Source organism: Oncorhynchus nerka, linkage group LG26 (assembly GCF_034236695.1).
Source record: "Oncorhynchus nerka isolate Pitt River linkage group LG26, Oner_Uvic_2.0, whole genome shotgun sequence".
In the NCBI taxonomy this organism is placed as follows: Eukaryota; Metazoa; Chordata; class Actinopteri; order Salmoniformes; family Salmonidae; genus Oncorhynchus; species Oncorhynchus nerka.
In genome coordinates, this window is record NC_088421.1 from 44,037,606 (window position 1) to 44,057,920 (window position 20,315).

At 46.8% G+C, this 20,315-nt stretch overlaps 2 protein-coding genes across 2 annotated transcripts in view; one reads left to right on the forward strand and one right to left on the reverse strand.

Annotated features, from left to right (window-relative positions):
- The window catches only part of LOC135564763 (cytokine receptor-like factor 3), a 133,086-nt gene that overhangs the window by 62,574 nt on the left and 50,197 nt on the right, over positions 1–20,315 (reverse strand). The window lies entirely within an intron of this gene.
- LOC135564889 (polycomb protein suz12-A-like) overlaps positions 1–20,315 on the forward strand; it is a 31,679-nt gene that overhangs the window by 6,763 nt on the left and 4,601 nt on the right. Inside the window, exons 4-11 of the mRNA XM_065010973.1 lie at positions 4,276–4,344; positions 6,491–6,540; positions 7,926–8,011; positions 8,214–8,457; positions 9,937–10,033; positions 10,164–10,269; positions 17,988–18,171; positions 18,710–18,801. Of these exons, the coding sequence (XP_064867045.1) occupies positions 4,276–4,344; positions 6,491–6,540; positions 7,926–8,011; positions 8,214–8,457; positions 9,937–10,033; positions 10,164–10,269; positions 17,988–18,171; positions 18,710–18,801 (928 nt within the window). The remainder of the gene's footprint in view (positions 1–4,275; positions 4,345–6,490; positions 6,541–7,925; positions 8,012–8,213; positions 8,458–9,936; positions 10,034–10,163; positions 10,270–17,987; positions 18,172–18,709; positions 18,802–20,315) is intronic.

Below are 20,315 nucleotides of genomic sequence, written 5' to 3' on the forward strand. Positions count from 1 at the left end.
CCTCCGCCCCTGTAGATTAAAGCAGCCCTCCTCAGCCCTCCGCCCCCTGTAGATTAAAGCAGCCCTCCTCAGCCCTCCGCCCCTCCGCAGCCCTGTAGATTAAAGCAGCCCTCCTCCCCCCTGTAGATTAAAGCAGCCCCCTCCGCCCCCTGTAGATTAAAGCAGCCCTCCTCCGCCCCCTGTAGATTAAAGCAGCCCTCCTCCGCCCCTGTAGATTAAAGCAGCCCTCCTCCGCCCCTGTAGATTAAAGCAGCCCTCCTCCGCCCCCTGTAGATTAAAGCAGCCCTCCTCAGCCCTCCGCCCCTGTAGATTAAAGCAGCCCTCCTCCCCTGTCGATTAAAGCAGCCCTCCGCCCCCTGTAGATTAAAGCAGCCCTCCTCAGCCCTCCGCCCCTGTCGATTAAAGCAGCCCTCCGCCCCCTGTCGATTAAAGCAGCCCTCCTCAGCCCTCCGCCCCTGTCGATTAAAGCAGCCCTCCTCAGCCCTCCGCCCCCTGTCGATTAAAGCAGCCCTCCGCCCCCTGTAGATTAAAGCAGCCCTCCTCAGCCCTCCGCCCCCTGTCGATTAAAGCAGCAGGTTAAATGCAGAAGACATATTTCAGTTGAAGGCATTCAGTTGGACAACTGACTAGGTGACTTTTCCTTTCCCACAAGGCTGAATCCAAACATGTTATGTACATTTTACATTTACTGTACTTTGCACTGCATATGTTGATCATGAAATCTGAAAATACTCTGAATACATTCAGGAACATGATACTATTCCTATGTGTTGGAGGTGCAACATAAGACAAACATTTTTCAACATGGGGCTAACTAACTGGTGTCCCCAAGTGTCCACACACCTCTCCAAAGTGTTCACAGTTCCTAAGTCATTTCAGTGCACTTTTATGTCTGAAAGAAGTCTTCAACTACAAGGTGCTTTTTAAAAATCTCTCCTCTCGGTGCCGTTGAGGAACTAGAGCAAAGCACACTTGTTGTTTTGTTAGGAACACAACCCTGCACCCCATCCATCATACTATTACTGTTGTTGTTTACACAATCCCAAAACGCTCTATTGTAAATCGCCATCTGGGTCAGATGGGCATCATTTGAAAGGTTGTTCTATGGTCAACAAGACCTAGCTAAGTTATAAAATACGATATTAATACGATGTTAAGCTTTCACAGGGCAATTCAGGGAAACTGATGGTAATTCTGGTGCCTGTAGGAAGGAGTCGTGAGTGCATTCTGGTGCCTGTAGGAAGGAGTCGTGAGTGCATTCTGGTGCCTGTAGGAAGGAGTCGTGAGTGCATTCTGGTGCCTGCCTGCATTCTGGTGCCTGTAGGAAGGAGTCGTGAGTGCATTCTGGTGCCTGTAGGAAGGAGTCGTGAGTGCATTCTGGTGCCTGTAGGAAGGAGTCGTGAGTGCATTCTGGTGAGTGCATTCTGGTGCCTGTAGGAAGGAGTGCATTCTGGTGCCTGTAGGAAGGAGTCGTGAGTGCATTCTGAGTGCATTCTGGTGCCTGTAGGAAGGAGTCGTGAGTGCATTCTGGTGCCTGTAGGAAGGAGTCGTGAGTGCATTCTGGTGCCTGTAGGAAGGAGTCGTGAGTGCATTCTGGTGCCTGTAGGAAGGAGTCGTGAGTGCATTCTGGTGCCTGTAGGAAGGAGTCGTGAGTGCATTCTGGTGCCTGTAGGAAAGGAGTGCATTCTGGTGCCTGTAGGAAGGAGTCGTGAGTGCATTCTGGTGCCTGTAGGAAGGAGTCGTGAGTGCATTCTGGTGCCTGTAGGAAGGAGTCGTGAGTGCATTCTGGTGCCTGTAGGAAGGAGTCGGGAGTGCATTCTGGTGCCTGTAGGAAGGAGTCGGGAGTGCATTCTGGTGCCTGTAGGAAGGAGTCGGGAGTGCATTCTGGTGCCTGTAGGAAGGAGTCGTGAGTGCATTCTGGTGCCTGTAGGAAGGAGTCGTGAGTGCATTCTGGTGCCTGTAGGAAGGAGTCGGAGTGCATTCTGGTGCCTGTAGGAAGGAGTCGGGAGTGCATTCTGGTGCCTGTAGGAAGGAGTGCCTGTAGGAAGGAGTGCATTCTGGTGCCTGTAGGAAGGAGTCGGGAGTGCATTCTGGTGCCTGTAGGAAGGAGTCGGAGTGCATTCTGGTGCCTGTAGGAAGGAGTCGTGAGTGCATTCTGGTGCCTGTAGGAAGGAGTCGTGAGTGCATTCTGGTGCCTGTAGGAAGGAGTCGGGAGTGCATTCTGGTGCCTGTAGGAAGGAGTCGTGAGTGCATTCTGGTGCCTGTAGGAAGGAGTCGTGAGTGCATTCTGGTGCCTGTAGGAAGGAGTCGAGTGCATTCTGGTGCCTGTAGGAAGGATTCTGGTGCCTGTAGGAAGGAGTCGGGAGTGCATTCTGGTGCCTGTAGGAAGGAGTCGGGAGTGCATTCTGGTGCCTGTAGGAAGGAGTCGGGAGTGCATTCTGGTGCCTGTAGGAAGGAGTCGGGAGTGCAATCTGGTGCGTGTGCCGAGGTGACAAACCCGGCTCATTCTGAACGGAACAACCCAGGGTATGACGCCATGTCATCTTGGAATGTGTTGACGCTGTGTATATGACATGAGTTTTATCATCTGGAAATGATTGGTTGGCTTGTAGGACATCAAAGCAGTATTTATTATAGTCTTCAACTACTCATCTTTTAAATACATTTGAGTCCTCTTCATTCACAGCATTTCCTTCACTCTGTCAACAAAACATTTACAAAGTTGCCCAATTAGGGGCAGGGACAACTTCTGGTCACGTGCGGGGCTCTAGTTCATAACGGCTGTCAGTCAAAACCCATACAGAGCCTGAGGTCTGACGTCATGTATAGCATGTTACTGAACAGACACTGAGCTCTGACGTCATGTATAGCATGTTACTGTACAGACACTGAGCTCTGACGTCATGTATAGCATGTTACTGAACAGCCACTGAGCTCTGACGTCATGTATAGCATGTTACTGTACAGACACTGAGCTCTGACGTCATGTATAGCATGTTACTGAACAGCCACTGAGCTCTGACGTCATGTATAGCATGTTACTGAACAGACACTGAGCTCTGACGTCATGTATAGCATGTTACTGTACAGACACTGAGCTCTGACGTCATGTATAGCATGTTACTGTACAGACACTGAGCTCTGACGTCATGTATAGCATGTTACTGAACAGACATGTTACTGTATACAGACACTGAGCTCTGACGTCATGTATAGCATGTTACTGTACAGACACTGAGCTCTGACGTCATGTATAGCATGTTACTGAACAGACAGCTCTGACGTCATGTATAGCATGTTCTGAACAGCCACTGAGCTCTGACATCATGTATAGCATGTTACTGAACAGCCACTGAGCTCTGATCATCACTGTATAGTATAGCATGTATAGCATGTTACTGAACAGCCACTGAGCTCTGACGTCATGTATAGCATGTTACTGAACAGAGCTCTGAGCTCTCATGTATAGCATGTTACTGAACAGACACTGAGCTCTGACGTCATGTATAGCATGTTACTGAACAGCCACTGAGCTCTGACATCATGTATAGCATGTTACTGTATAGCCACTGAGCTCTGACGTCATGTATAGCATGTTACTGAACAGCCACTGAGCTCTGACTTCATGTATAGCATGTTACTGAACAGAGCCTGAGGTCTGACGTCATGTATAGCATGTTACTGAACAGCCACTGAGCTCTGACGTCATGTATAGCATGTTACCGTACAGTCACTGAGCTCTGACGTCATGTATAGCATGTTACTGAACAGCCACTGAGCTCTGACGTCATGTATAGCATGTTACTGTACAGCCACTGAGCTCTGACGTCATGTATAGCATGTTACTGAACAGCCACTGAGCTCTGACGTCATGTATAGCATGTTACCGTACAGCCACTGAGCTCTGACGTCATGTATAGCATGTTACTGAACAGACACTGTTACAGTTTAGGAGATTTATAAATACCCTCATTTTCAAGGAGTGTTCAGAGCTCAATGGGTTGAATACATCCTCACTTTACGATGATATATATCTTCATTTAGTAGTGTCGTCTGATTCTCCCACTTTCACACTTCCTGTCATGGATTTAACATCATTGGATGGTTGTAGGAGCAGTGGGTGGGGCACTTTTCCAGTGTAGTTAAATCCTTGACGGGGAGTATGCAACACAAGTGTGGAGGAGGAGGAGGACGACACAGCCTCAGAGATGCAGTGTAAATCCCCAGTGTGTCCTGTCTATTAACCCTGGGGGGGGTTCTCTGGGGGGGGGTCAGGAAGTCCTCCAGGGTGGATCACCTGCTGTACAGAGTGGAGAAGAAGAGGGCTGAGCAGAAGGCACACAGGTAAACAGACCATTATCTCCCAGAGCTGTGTTCCAATACTAACCACACTAACTGGGGCGGCTGGGTAGCCTAGTGGTTAGAGCGTTGGACTAGTGACCGGAAGGTTGCAAGTTCAAATCCCCGAGCTGACAATCTGTCGTTCTGCCCCTGAACAGGCAGTTAATCCACTGTTCCTAGGGCGTCATTGAAAATAATAATTTGTTCTTAACTGACTTGCCTTGTTAAATAAAAGTAAACTACTATTTGTGACGCTATTCATAGCTTATTGGTCATAGTATAGATATAGTTAGTATGCCAAAAGTTACATTACATTCAGCAAAATAGGAAGTGTACCAACAGTGGACACTATTTCTGTGCTTTTAGAGCCGATAATGCAATTCTTCAGAAAATGGGCGTGGCTTCACAACAGAAATGGAGGAAATATGCAGCCTCAGTCCAATGAGAGTGGATACAAATTAATTCCTTTGAACTAATTATGACAAATGTTAACAAAATGTTGTAATAAAGTTATGACTTTTCAAATAAGTTACCTTGCACGTTATGTTGGCTGACAATTTAATTTGTAGGCTACGCTGTCCTGACGAACCACATAGCATATCATTACAGCAGTATGTAGCGGTATGTTAGCTAGCTACCCAACTTTAGTTGGTTATTAATACATCATACTTGCCAGTATATTTAACTATAGGCTATCTAACTACCCAACGTTTACTGACTCGATTATCCCCTCCATTCTTAGCTTAGCTAAATGGTATAGTCGTTGTGTGTTCTCAATGGACATTCTGATGCGTTGGTAATTCTCTCTGGCTATCTGGATAACATGAATACAGCCTAACCAGCTCTGCTAGGGTGAGTAAAATGGTCCGAGTGAGGTGTTCTCTCATTTGTGTCTGGAAGTAGTTAGCCAGTGACCTTTGGTGCTTGACTGCCGTTGTGAGGTCAGAAGGCTCGGATCAACCCTACTCCTCGGCCGGAGCGTCCAGTAACACTGTCTGGCAGTGTGCTCTCTGAACACTTTGAGAGCCAAACACTCTGAATTTACCAACGGACAATCTGACAACGCTCTGAATTTACCAACGGACAATCTGACAACGCTCTGAATTTACCAACGGACAATCTGACAACGCTCTGAATTTACCAACGGACAATCTGACAACGCTCTGAATTTACCAACGGACAATCTGACAACGCTCTGAATTTACCAACGGACAATCTGACAACGCAACTCTGGCAGTCCAGATTTAAATTTATGAACACACCCGAAGTCGTAAAATGTCTAGCTAGTTATTTGTTATGCTAACAAGCTAGTAAGAGGTTGCATAGCAACAGAATTAACTTCCTGCAGACGGGCGAAGAGCTAGTACGCTCAACTGAAAGGATACTGTTTGTTTACAGTATACTAAAATGAACTAATAGTATATACTCATTAAGTATGTAGTATACAGTATGTTAGTATGGGTACTCATTAAGTATGTAGTATACAGTATGTTAGTATGGGTACTCATTAAGTAGGTAGTATACAGTATGTTAGTATGGGTATTCATTAAGTAGGTAGTATACAGTATGTTAGTATGAGTGCTCATTAAGTATGTAGTATACAGTATGTTAGTATGGGTACTCATTAAGTAGGTAGTATACAGTATGTTAGTATGGGTACTCATTAAGTAGGTAGTATACAGTATGTTAGTATGGGTACTCATTAAGTAGGTAGTATACAGTATGTTAGTATGGGTACTCATTAAGTAGGTAGTATACAGTATGTTAGTATGGGTACTCATTAAATAGGTAGTATACAGAATGTTAGTATGGGTACTCATTAAGTAGGTAGTATACGGTATGTTAGTATGGGTATTCTAACACAGCTCTGGTCTTTTTCCATTAGTCCACCGTTGATACAGGGATGATGTGGCCTGCTACACTTTCCTTGTTGAAAGTTCTCCAGGCGAATGTCCTGTACTTTAACCAATGACTTGCAAAACAAAATGGGACTGTATCAATGAGTAGAATACCAGAATATCGTTTTTGAGTGGATTATTGCTTTAACTCCTAAAGTCCTTGATATCCATAGTCCTGAATGAATCCATTCATACCTGAAAGAATGAGATCTAAGGTCTTTTTGGTAACTCTTGTATAACTCTGTCCCCAGCCTGGCTTCACACCTGCAACTCACCTTCACTGGGTTCTTTCATAAAGTCGGTAAGTGTTTAACTTGATGTTTGTAGGGATGATGGTCGGTAAGTGTTTAACTTGATGTTTTTAGGGATGATGGTCGGTAAGTGTTTAACTTGATGTTTGTAGGGATGATGGTCGGTAAGTGTTTAACTTGATGTTTGTAGGGATGATGGTCGGTAAGTGTTTAACTTGATGTTTGTAGGGATGATGGTCGGTAAGTGTTTAACTTGATGTTTTTAGGGATGATGGTCGGTAAGTGTTTAACTTGTTTGCAGGGACGATGGCAAATATAAATGTAATCATATCACATGCACGTTATTTGTTTAAATCCTGACGGTTACTGTCTTCTCATTCCCCCCTCATCCTGACGGTTACTGTCTTCTCATTCCCCTCTCATCCTGACGGTTACTGTCTTCTCATTCCCCCCTCATCCTGACGGTTACTGTCTTCTCATTCCCCCCTCATCCTGACGGTTACTGTCTTCTCATTCCCCCTCATCCTGACGGTTACTGTCTTCTCATTCCCCCCTCATCCTGACGGTTACTGTCTTCTCATTTCATCCTGACGGTTACTGTCTTCTCATTCCCCCTCATCCTGACGGTTACTGTCTTCTCATTCCCCCCTCATCCTGACGGTTACTGTCTTCTTATTCCCCTCTCATCCTGACGGTTACTGTCTTCTCATTCCCCCTCATCCTGACGGTTACTGTCTTCTCATTCCCCTCTCATCCTGACGGTTACTGTCTTCTCATTCCCCTCTCATCCTGACGGTTACTGTCTTCTCATTCCCCTCTCATCCTGACGGTTACTGTCTTCTTATTCCCCTCTCATCCTGACGGTTACTGTCTTCTTATCCCCCTCTCATCCTGACGGTTACTGTCTTCTCATTCCCCTCTCATCCTGACGGTTACTGTCTTCTTATTCCCCCCTCATCCTGACGGTTACTGTCTTCTCATTCCCCTCTCATCCTGACGGTTACTGTCTTCTTATTCCCCTCTAATCCAGGCGGTTACTGTCTTCTCATTCCCCTCTCATCCTGACGGTTACTGTCTTCTTATTCCCCTCTCATCCTGACGGTTACTGTCTTCTTATTCCCCTCTCATCCTGACGGTTACTGTCTTCTTGTTCCCCTCTCATCCTGACGGTTACTGTCTTCTCGTTCCCCTCTCATCCTGACGGTTACTGTCTTCTCGTTCCCCTCTCATCCTGACGGTTACTGTCTTCTCGTTCCCCTCTCATCCTGACGGTTACTGTCTTCTCGTTCCCCTCTCATCCTGACGGTTACTGTCTTCTCGTTCCCCTCTCATCCTGACGGTTACTGTCTTCTCATTCCCCTCTCATCCTGACGGTTACTGTCTTCTCGTTCCCCTCTCATCCTGACGGTTACTGTCTTCTCGTTCCCCTCTACAGAGAAGACATCAGTAGACTCAGAGAATGAGCAGAACTCTGTTTCTCTAGAGGTGCTGCTGGTTAAAGTCTGTCACAAGAAGAGGAAGGTAAGAGAGAGAGAGAAAGCGTCTGCTAAGTGACAAAAATGTAAGTGTGTGTGTGTAAGTGTAAGTGTGTGTGTGTGTAAGTGTGTGTGTGCACGCGCTCACATCTTCTCTCATTTAACCCTTTCTCTCTCACCCTCTTTTCTCTCTTTTCTCCCCACTCTCTCATACACATTTCCACTCCCCCGTTCTCTCTCACCTCCAGGATGTGAGCTGTCCAGTGAAACAGGTTCCTACAGGGAAGAAACAGGTGCCTCTGAACCCAGACAGCAGCACTCCCAGCAGTCAGCCCAAGCCGGGCTCCTGTCCTTCTCTGGTGGTGTCCAGTAGTGAGTTTGATGCCAGCAACGGCCACACGGTTAAGTCCTACTCCCTGTTGTTCAGAGTGTCTGGACCAGGCAGGACGCAGCACAACGGACTGGTCAATGGACAGACCAATGAGAATATAGGTAGGCTTAGTGCTGGAGTTAAACTACATGTGGGTGTGTGTGAACCCCAGTCTTGATTTGGTACTGAGGATGTGTGTGTGTGTTAACCCGTGTCTTGTATTGGTACAGGGTTTGTGTGTGTGTGAGGTTAACCCTAGTCTTGTATTGGTACAGAGGATGTGTGTGTGTGTGTGTGTGTGTGTGTGTGTTAACCCTAGTCTTGTATTGGTACAGAGGATGTGTCTGTGTGTGTGTTAACCCCAGTCTTGTATTGGAACAGAGGATGTGTGTGTGTGTGTGTGTGTTAACCCCAGTCTTGTATTGGAACAGAGGATGTGTGTGTGTGTGTGTGTGTTAACCCCAGTCTTGTATTGGTACAGAGGATGTGTGTGTGTGTGTGTGTGTTAACCCCAGTCTTGTATTGGAACAGAGGATGTGTGTGTGTGTGTGTGTGTGTTAACCCCAGTCTTGTATTGGAACAGAGGATGTGTGTGTGTGTGTGTGTGTTTGTGTGTTAACCCCAGTCTTGTATTGGAACAGAGGATGTGTGTGTGTGTGTGTGTTAACCCCAGTCTTGTATTGGAACAGAGGATGTGTGTGTGTGTGTGTTAACCCCAGTCTTGTATTGGAACAGAGGATGTGTGTGTGTGTTAACCCCAGTCTTGTATTGGTACAGAGGATGTGTGTGTGTGTGTTAACCCCAGTCTTGTATTGGTACAGAGGATGTGTGTGTGTGTTAACCCCAGTCTTGTATTGGTACAGAGGATGTGTGTGTGTGTTAACCCCAGTCTTGTATTGGAACAGAGGATGTGTGTGTGTGTGTGTGTTAACCCCAGTCTTGTATTGGAACAGTGGATGTGTGTGTGTGTTAACCCCAGTCTTGTATTGGTACAGAGGATGTGTGTGTGTGTGTGTGTTTGTGTGTTAACCCCAGTCTTGTATTGGAACAGAGGATGTGTGTGTGTGTTAACCCCAGTCTTGTATTGGTACAGAGGATGTGTGTGTGTGTGTGTGTTTGTGTGTTAACCCCAGTCTTGTATTGGAACAGAGGATGTGTGTGTGTGTTAACCTCAGTCTTGTATTGGAACAGAGGATGTGTGTGTGTGTGTGTGTGTGTGTTAACCTCAGTCTTGTATTGGAACAGAGGGTGTGTGTGTGTGTGTGTTAACCCCAGTCTTGTATTGGAACAGAGGATGTGTGTGTGTTAACCCCAGTCTTGTATTGGAACAGAGGATGTGTGTGTGTGTTAACCCCAGTCTTGTATTGGTACAGAGGATGTGTGTGTGTGTGTTAACCCCAGTCTTGTATTGGTACAGAGGATGTGTGTGTGTGTGTTAACCCCAGTCTTGTATTGGAACAGAGGATGTGTGTGTGTGTGTGTGTGTGTTAACCTCAGTCTTGTATTGGTACAGAGGATGTGTGTGTGTGTGTTAACCCCAGTCTTGTATTGGAACAGGGTGTGTGTGTGTGTGTGTTAACCCCAGTCTTGTATTGGAACAGAGGATGTGTGTAACAGGAAGAAGAGAAGCTCTACCGTCAGACAAGAAGTTGGAGAAACGACGTTCGTAGCTCAGATGACTGTGTTTGATAAGAACAGGTACATACACACACACACACACACACACATCTGTTGCTGTTAATGTTTTTGTGTGTGTGTAGGCGTTTGCAGTTGTTAGATGGGCTGAATCTGTTGCTGTTAATGTTTTTGTGTGTGTGTGTGTGTGTAGGCGTCTGCAGTTGTTAGATGGAGAGTATGAGGTGTCTATGCAGCAGATGGTGGACTGTCCTGTCAACAAGAAGAGAGCCACCTGGGAAACGAACCTGGATGGAAAGGTACGTGTGTGTTGCCACCAGACCACAATTTGGACTTGGAAACCAGGTTTAGTATCACGTTACTCCATACCAAAACAGTACCTGTGTTGTCATGTGCTGCTGCCGTGCTATGTTGTTGTCTTAGGTCTCTCTTTATGGACTGTTGTGTTGTCATGTGCTGCTGCCATGCTATGTTGTTGTCTTAGGTCTCTCTTTATGTTGTGTTGTCATGTGCTGCTGCCATGCTATGTTGTTGTCTTAGGTCTCTCTTTATGTGCTGTTGTGTTGTCATGTGCTGCTGCCATGCTATGTTGTTGTCTTAGGTCTCTCTTTTGTTGTGTTGTCATGTTGTGTTGTATGTTGTTGTCTGCTGCCATGCTTATGTTGTCATGTGCTGCTTGTCTTAGGTCTCTCTTTATGGACTGTTGTGTTGTCATGTGCTGCTGCCATGCTATGTTGTTGTCTTAGGTCTCTCTTTATGGACTGTTGTGTTGTCATGTGCTGCTGCCATGCTATGTTGTTGTCTTAGGTCTCTCTTTTATGTTGTGTTGTCATGTGCTGCTGCCATGCTATGTTGTTGTCTTAGGTCTCTCTTTATGTTGTGTTGTCATGTGCTGCTGCCATGCTATGTTGTTGTCTTAGGTCTCTCTTTATGTACTGTTGTGTTGTCATGTGCTGCTGCCATGCTATGTTGTTGTCTTAGGTCTCTCTTTATGGACTGTTGTGTTGTCATGTGCTGCTGCCATGCTATGTTGTTGTCTTAGGTCTCTCTTTATGTGCTGTTGTGTTGTCATGTGCTGCTGCCATGCTATGTTGTTGTCTTAGGTCTCTCTTTATGGACTGTTGTGTTGTCATGTGCTGCTGCCATGCTATGTTGTTGTCTTAGGTCTCTCTTTATGTTGTGCTGTTGTGTTGTCTGTTGTGTTGTCATGTGCTGCTGCCATGCTATGTTGTTGTCTTAGGTCTCTCTTTATGTTGTGTTGTCATGTGCTGCTGCCATGCTATGTTGTTGTCTTAGGTCTCTCTTTATGTGCTGTTGTGTTGTCATGTGCTGCTGCCATGCTATGTTGTTGTCTTAGGTCTCTCTTTATGTACTGTTGTGTTGTCATGTGCTGCTGCCATGCTATGTTGTTGTCTTAGGTCTCTCTTTATGTTGTGTTGTCATGTGCTGCTGCCATGCTATGTTGTTGTCTTAGGTCTCTCTTTATGGACTGTTGTGTTGTCATGTGCTGCTGCCATGCTATGTTGTTGTCTTAGGTCTCTCTTTATGTGCTGTTGTGTTGTCATGTGCTGCTGCCATGCTATGTTGTTGTCTTAGGTCTCTCTTTATGTTGTGTTGTCATGTGCTGCTGCCATGCTATGTTGTTGTCTTAGGTCTCTCTTTATGGACTGTTGTGTTGTCATGTGCTGCTGCCATGCTATGTTGTTGTCTTAGGTCTCTCTTTATGTGCTGTTGTGTTGTCATGTGCTGCTGCCATGCTATGTTGTTGTCTTAGGTCTCTTTTTATGTTGTGTTGTCATGTGCTGCTGCCATGCTATGTTGTTGTCTTAGGTCTCTCTTTATGTGCTGTTGTGTTGTCATGTCCTGCTGCCATGCTATGTTGTTGTCTTAGGTCTCTCTTTATGGACTGTTGTGTTGTCATGTGCTGCTGCCATGCTATGTTGTTGTCTTAGGTCTCTCTTTATGGACTGTTGTGTTGTCATGTCCTGCTGCCATGCTATGTTGTTGTCTTAGGTCTCTCTTTATGGACTGTTGTGTTGTCATGTGCTGCTGCCATGCTATGTTGTTGTCTTAGGTCTCTCTTTATGTGATGTTGTGTTGTCATGTGCTGCTGCCATGCTATGTTGTTGTCTTAGGTCTCTCTTTATGTGATGTTGTGTTGTCATGTCCTGCTGCCATGCTATGTTGTTGTCTTAGGTCTCTCTTTATGGACTGTTGTGTTGTCATGTGCTGCTGCCATGCTATGTTGTTGTCTTAGGTCTCTCTTTATGTTGTGTTGTCATGTGCTGCTGCCATGCTATGTTGTTGTCTTAGGTCTCTCTTTATGGACTGTTGTGTTGTCATGTGCTGCTGCCATGCTATGTTGTTGTCTTAGGTCTCTCTTTATGTTGTGTTGTCATGTGCTGCTGCCATGCTATGTTGTTGTCTTAGGTCTCTCTTTATGTGCTGTTGTGTTGTCATGTCCTGCTGCCATGCTATGTTGTTGTCTTAGGTCTCTCTTTATGGACTGTTGTGTTGTCATGTGCTGCTGCCATGCTATGTTGTTGTCTTAGGTCTCTCTTTATGTTGTGTTGTCATGTGCTGCTGCCATGCTATGTTGTTGTCTTAGGTCTCTCTTTATGGACTGTTGTGTTGTCATGTGCTGCTGCCATGCTATGTTGTTGTCTTAGGTCTCTCTTTATGGACTGTTGTGTTGTCATGTGCTGCTGCCATGCTATGTTGTTGTCTTAGGTCTCTCTTTATGTTGTGTTGTCTCTCGTCGTGATGTGTGTTTTGTCCTATATTTTTATATATATACACTGCTCAAAAAAATAAAGGGAACACTAAAATAACACATCCTAGATCTGAATGAATGAAATATTCTTATTAAATAATTTTGTCTTTACATAGTTGAATGTGCTGACAACAAAATCACACAAATGATCAATGGAAATCAAATTTATCAAACCATGGAGGTCTGGATTTGGAGTCACACTCAAAATTAAAGTGGAAAACCACACTACAGGCTGATCCAACTTTGATGTAATGTCCTTAAAACAAGTCAAAATTAGGCTCAGTAGTGTGTGGCCTCCACGTGCCTGTATGACCTCCCCACAACGCCTGGGCATGCTCCTGATGAGGTGGCGGATGGTCTCCTGAGGGATCTCCTCCCAGACCTGGACTAAAGCATCCGCCAACTCCTGGACAGTCTGTGGTGCAACGTGGCATTGGTGGATGGAGCGAGACATGATGTCCCAGATGTGCTCAATTGGATTCAGGTCTGGGGAACTGGCGGGCCAGTCCATAGCATCAATGCCTTCCTCTTGCAGGAACTGCTGACACACTCCAGCCACATGAGGTCTAGCATTGTCTTGCATTAGGAGGAACCCAGGGCCAACCGCACCAGCATATGGTCTCACAAGGGGTCTTGATCTCATCTCGGTACCTAATGGCAGTCAAGCTACCTCCATGCATGGAGGGCTGTGCGGCCCCCCAAAGAAATGCCACCCCACACCATGACTGACCCACCGCCAAACCGGTCATGCTGGAGGATGTTGCAGGCAGCAGAACGTTCTCCACTGCGTCTCCAGACTCTGTCACATGTGCTCAGTGTGAACCTGCTTTCATCTGTGAAGAGCACAGGGCGCCAGTGGCGAATTTGCCAATCTTGGTGTTCTCTGGCAAATGCCAAACGTCCTGCACGGTGTTGGGCTGAAAGCACAACCCCCACCTGTGGACGTCGGGCCCTCATACCACCCTCATGGAGTCTGTTTCGGGGCGGCAGGGTAGCCTAGTGGTTAGAGCGTTGGACTAGTAACCGGTTGCAAGTTCAAACCCCCGAGCTGACAAGGTACAAATCTGTCATTCTGCCCCTGAACAGGCAGTTAACCCACTGTTCCTAGGCCGTCATTGAAAATAAGAATTTGTTCTTAACTGACTTGCCTAGTTAAATAAAGGTTAAAAAAAATACAAAATACAAAATGGAGTCTGTTTCTGATCGTTTGAGCAAACACATGCACATTTGTGGCCTGCTGGCGGTCATTTTGCAGGGCTCTGGCAGTGCTCCTCCTGCTCCTCCTTGCACAAAGGCGGAGGTAGCGGTCCTGCTGCTGGGTTGTTGCCCTCCTACGGCCTCCTCCACGTCTCCTGATGTACTGGCCTGTCTCCTGGTAGCGCCTCCATGCTCTGGACACTACGCTGACAGACACAGCAAACCTTCTTGCCACAGCTCGCATTGATGTGCCATCCTGGATGAGCTGCACTACCTGAGCCACTTGTGTGGGTTGTAGACTCCGTCTCATGCTACCACTAGAGTGAAAGCACCGCCAGCATTCAAAAGTGACCAAAACATCAGCCAGGAAGCATAGGAACTGAGAAGTGGTCTGTGGTCCCCACCTGCAGAACCACTCCTTTATTGGGGGTGTCTTGCTAATTGCCTATAATTTCCACATCTTGTCTATTGCATTTGCACAACAGCATGTGAAATTTATTGTCAATCAGTGTTAAGTGGACAGTGGACAGTTTGTCCTAAGTGGACAGTTTGATTTCACAGAAGTGTGATTGACTTGGAGTTACATTGTGTTGTTTAAGTGTTCCCTTTATTTTTTTGAGCAGTGTATAATTTTTAATCCCAGCCCTCGTCCCCGCAGGAGGCCATTTGCCTTTTGGTAGGCCCTCATTGTAAATAAGAATTTGTTCTTAACTGACTCGCCTCGTTAAAATAAAAAATGTAAATAAATGAAAGGTATATTAACAAGTCCCAGAATGGCTCCTGATCCAGTCAGATGAACTCAGCTACTACTCTGTTCAATAGTTAGGCTCCTGATCCAGTCAGATGAACTCAGCTACTACTCTGTTCAATAGTTAGGCTCCTGATCCAGTCAGATGAACTCAGCTACTACTCTGTTCAATAGTTAGGCTCCTGATCCAGTCAGATGAACTCAGCTACTACTCTGTTCAATAGTTAGGCACCTGATCCAGTCAGATGAACTCAGCTACTACTCTGTTCAATAGTTAGGCACCTGATCCAGTCAGATGAACTCAGCTACTACTCTGTTCAATAGTTAGGCTCCTGATCCAGTCAGATGAACTCAGCTACTACTCTGTTCAATAGTTAGGCTCTTGATCCAGTCAGATGAACTCAACTACTACTCTGTTCAATAGTTAGGCTCTTGATCCAGTCAGATGAACTCAGCTACTACTCTGTTCAATAGTTAGGCATCTTAGAAGTTCAATATCATTACATTTAAAATAGGGATGTGAAAAATGTACAACATTGAAACAGCCATTTAAAAAAAAAAAAAAAAAGTAAGCGATGAATCATAAGATGTGAATTCACATTTTAAATAGGGTCCTGCTTATGAACCACTAGTGGTAGTGAAACGTTAGCTTTAGCTGTCAGCTAGCATGGAAAGTGGTAGTGAAATGTTAGCTTTAGCTGTCAGCTAGCATGGAAAGTGGTAGTGAAATGTTAGCTTTAGCTGTCAGCTAGCATGGAAAGTGGTAGTGAAATGTTAGCTTTAGCTGTCAGCTAGCATGGAAAGTGGTAGTGAAATGTTAGCTTTAGCTGTCAGCTAGCATGGAAAGTTAGCCTACACAGTTGGAAGCTACCGGTATCTTCATGCATTGTAAAGTTATTCTACCCTGTATGTTTTACGACTAGTAATTATCAGTTTCAACATTTCTCCATGTTGCATTTATTCAAGTGTGTTAACTTCAATACAGGCTGAGTGGGGATCTAACATGATACAGTCCAGACTCCCAGTACAGGCTAAGTGGGGAGCTAACATGATACAGTCCAGACTAAGTGGAGAGCTAACATGATAGAGTCCAGACTCCCAGTCCAGGCTAAGTGGGGAGCTAACATGATAGAGTCCAGACTCCCAGTACATGCTGAGTGGGGAGCTAACATGATACAGTCCAGACTCCCAGTACATGCTGAGTGGGGAGCTAACATGATACAGTCCAGACTAAGTGGGGAGCTAACATGATACAGTCCAGACTCCCAGTACAGGCTAAGTGGGGAGCTAACATGATACAGTCCAGGCTAAGTGGGGAGCTAACATGATACAGTCCAGACTCCCAGTACAGGCTAAGTGGGGAGCTAACATACAGTCCAGACTAAGTGGGGAGCTAACATGATACAGTCCAGACTAAGTGGGGAGCTAACATGATACAGTCCAGACTCCCAGTACAGGCTAAGTGGAGAGCTAACATGATACAGTCCAGACTCCCAGTACAGGCTAAGTGGGGAGCTAACATGATACAGTCCAGGCTGAGTGGGGAGCTAACATGATGCAGTCCAGGCTAAGTGGAGAGCTAACATGATACAGTCCAGACTCTCAGTGGAGGCTAAGTGGAGAGCTAACATGATACAGTCCAGATTCCCAGTACAGGCTAAGTGGGGAGCTAACATGATACAGTCCAGACTCCCAGTACAGGCTGAGTGGAGAGCTAACATGATACAGTCCAGGCTAAGTGGAGAGCTAACATGATACAGTCCAGACTCCCAGTACAGGCTAAGTGGGGAGCTAACATGATACAGTCCAGGCTAAGTGGAGAGCTAACATGATACAGTCCAGGCTAAGTGGAGAGCTAACATGATACAGTCCAGACTCCCAGTACAGGCTAAGTGGGGAGCTAACATGATACAGTCCAGGCTAAGTGGAGAGCTAACATGATACAGTCCAGGCTAAGTGGAGAGCTAACATGATACAGTCCAGGCTAAGTGGAGAGCTAACATGATACAGTCCAGACTAAGTGGAGAGCTAACATTATACAGTCCAGACTCCCAGTACAGGCTAAGTGGGGAGCTAACATGATACAGTCCAGACTCCCAGTACAGGCTAAGTGGGGAGCTAACATGATACAGTCCAGACTCCCAGTACAGGCTAAGTGGGGAGCTAACATGATACAGTCCAGACTCCCAGTACAGGCTAAGTGGAGAGCTAACATGATACAGTCCAGACTCCCAGTACAGGCTAAGTGGGGAGCTAACATGATACAGTCCAGACTCCCAGTACAGGCTAAGTGGGGAGCTAACATGATACAGTCCAGACTAAGTGGGGAGCTAACATGATACAGTCCAGACTAAGTGGAGAGCTAACATGATACAGTCCAGACTCCCAGTACAGGCTAAGTGGAGAGCTAACATGATACAGTCCAGACTCCCAGTGGAGGCTAAGTGGGGAGCTAACATGATACAGTCCAGGCTAAGTGGAGAGCTAACATGATACAGTCCAGGCTAAGTGGAGAGCTAACATGATACAGTCCAGGCTAAGTGGAGAGCTAACATGATACAGTCCAGACTCCCAGTACAGGCTAAGTGGGGAGCTAACATGATACATTCCAGACTCCCAGTACAGGCTGAGTGGAGAGCTAACATGATACAGTCCAGACTCCCAGTACAGGTTAAGTGGAGAGCTAACATGATACAGTCCAGACTCCCAGTGGAGGCTAAGTGGGGAGCTAACATGATACAGTCCAGGCTAAGTGGAGAGCTAACATGATACAGTCCAGGCTAAGTGGAGAGCTAACATGATACAGTCCAGACTCCCAGTACAGGCTAAGTGGAGAGCTAACATGATACAGTCCAGACTCCCAGTGGAGGCTAACATGATACAGTCCAGACTCACAGTCCAGGCTAAGTGGGAGCTAACATGATACATTCCAGACTCCCAGTACAGGCTGAGTGGAGAGCTAACATGATACAGTCCAGACTCCCAGTACAGGCTAAGTGGGGAGCTAACATGATACAGTACAGGCTAAGTGGGGAGCTAACATGATACAGTCCAGACTCCCAGTACAGGCTAAGTGGAGAGCTAACATGATACAGTCCAGGCTAAGTGGGGAGCTAACATGATACATTCCAGACTCCCAGTACAGGCTGAGTGGAGAGCTAACATGATACAGTCCAGACTCCCAGTACAGGCTAAGTGGGGAGCTAACATGATACAGTCCAGACTCCCAGTACAGACTCCCAGTATTCCCTTTACTCATGTCTTTGTCTCTCTCTCTCCCCCTCCCCCACTTTCTGTAGCTCCTCCCTCCGTTTGAGACATTCTCCAAGGGTCCTACTCTCCAGTTCACACTGCGTTGGACAGGCGAGCCCAGTGATAGGTCCACGGCCCCTGTGGCCAAACCCCTCGCCACGCGGAACGCTGACGCTAGCAGCCTGACCTCCGACCCTAAGCCCTGCTCCCTCAGACCCACTCAGACCGTAGGTGAGACACGGGCCAGACTGTAATCTGTAGAAGCTCACTAAATGGTGTCAATTTAAAGGGATACTTTAACATATACCATGTTTAAATGAATATCATTTTTATGTCTTTGCGTCCGGTATAAAAGAAGTTAAGAGGTAGTTTTGTGAGCCAATGCTAACTAGCGTTAGCACAATGACTGGAAGTCTGTGGTATCTGCTAGCGAACATTAGTTAGCAATTGCGTCAGTGATAGTTAGCAACATCCTTCATACTGGACACTGAGAAATAAAAGTAGTATCCACGAGTTCATCTGATTTCTGGGGAAGTAGATAAATGACCTCATTACCAAAATCCTGAAGTATCCCTTTAAACATGGAACACGTTAAAGAATCCCTTTAAACATGGAACACGTTAAAGAATCCCTTTAAACATGGAACACGTTAAAGAATCCCTTTAAACATGGAACACGTTAAAGAATTCCTTTGAACGTGGAACACGTTCTATGACCTCACCAAAGAATCCCTTTAAACGTGGTACACGTTTCTTCCCTCTCTCTGTAGCTGTGAAAGACTCCTTCAGCAGTACAGAGTTTCAGATGAGACAAGAACACACACTTGAGGAACCAAGTGACAATCTACGCATATTCTACCAGGTGAGAGGGAGAAACACACTTGTATTCTTGACTTTAGAGCAGATTGCATTGTGCAATCCATGTCTGAATCACAGTTGTGTTGTACTTGTCTTTTGTTCTCTTGTTATGTGTCTGACTGGAGGTGGATGGTATGAGAGACCTGGTCCTTTATAACAGGTCTGACTGGAGGTTATTAGAGACCTGGTCCTTTATAACAGGTCTGACTGGGGGTTATTAGAGACCTGGTCCTTTATAACAGGTCTGACTGGGGGTTATTAGAGACCTGGTCCTTTATAACAGGTCTGACTGGGGGGTGGATGGTATTAGAGACCTGGTCCTTTATAACAGGTCTGACTGGGGGTTATTAGAGACCTGGTCCTTTATAACAGGTCTGACTGGGGGTTATTAGAGACCTGGTCCTTTATAACAGGTCTGACTGGGGGGTGGATGGTATTAGAGACCTGGTCCTTTATAACAGGTCTGACTGGGGGTTATTAGAGACCTGGTCCTTTATAACAGGGCTGACTGGGGGGTGGATGGTATTAGAGACCTGGTCCTTTATAACAGGTCTGACTGGAGGTTATTAGAGACCTGGTCCTTTATAACAGGTCTGACTGGGGTGTGGATGGTATTAGAGACCTGGTCCTTTATAACAGGTCTGACTGGGGGTTATTAGAGACCTGGTCCTTTATAACAGGTCTGACTGGAGGTTATTAGAGACCTGGTCCTTTATAACAGGTCTGACTAGGGGTTATTAGAGACCTGGTCCTTTATAACAGGTCTGACTGGGGGTTATTAGAGACCTGGTCCTTTATAACAGGTCTGACTGGGGGGTGGATGGTATTAGAGACCTGGTCCTTTATAGCAGGTCTGCATCCTGTTACCTATATAGTGCCCTTCATTTGACCAGGGCCCATGGTTCACTATGTAGGCAATAGGGTCCCATTTGGTACAATGGGGAGGATGGGGAGTTTCATAGTTTCTACTGACTCATACTCTATGGTCAGACTGGCTGACCTATTGTGTAGAATTACATAGTCTATATCCTTCTCACGCTCTCCCTCTCCTCTCCCCCCTCCCTCCCTCCCTCCCTCACCCCTCCCTCCCTCACCCCCCCTCCCTCACCCCCTCTCCTCCCTCCCTCCCTCCCTCCCCCTCCCTCCCTCCCCCTCCCTCCCTCCCTCCCTCCCCCCTCCCCTCCCTCCCTCCCTCCCTCCTCCCTCCCCCCCCTCCCCCTCTCCCTCCCCCCTCCCTCCCTCCCCCCTCCCTCCCTCCTCCCTCCCCCCTCCCTCCTCCCTCCCCCTCTCCCTCTCTCCCCCTCCCTCCCTCCTCTCCCCCTCCCTCCCTCCCCTCACTCCCTCCTCCTCCCCCTCCCCCTCCCTCCCTCCCTCCCTCCCTCCCCTCCCCTCCCTCCTCCCCCTCCCTCCCCCCCTCTCTCCCTCCCTCTCCCTCCCCCTCCCTCCCTCCCTCCCTCCCCCTCCCTCCCTCTCTCCCTCCCCCCTCCCCACCCCTCCCCCTCTCCCTCCCTCACCCCC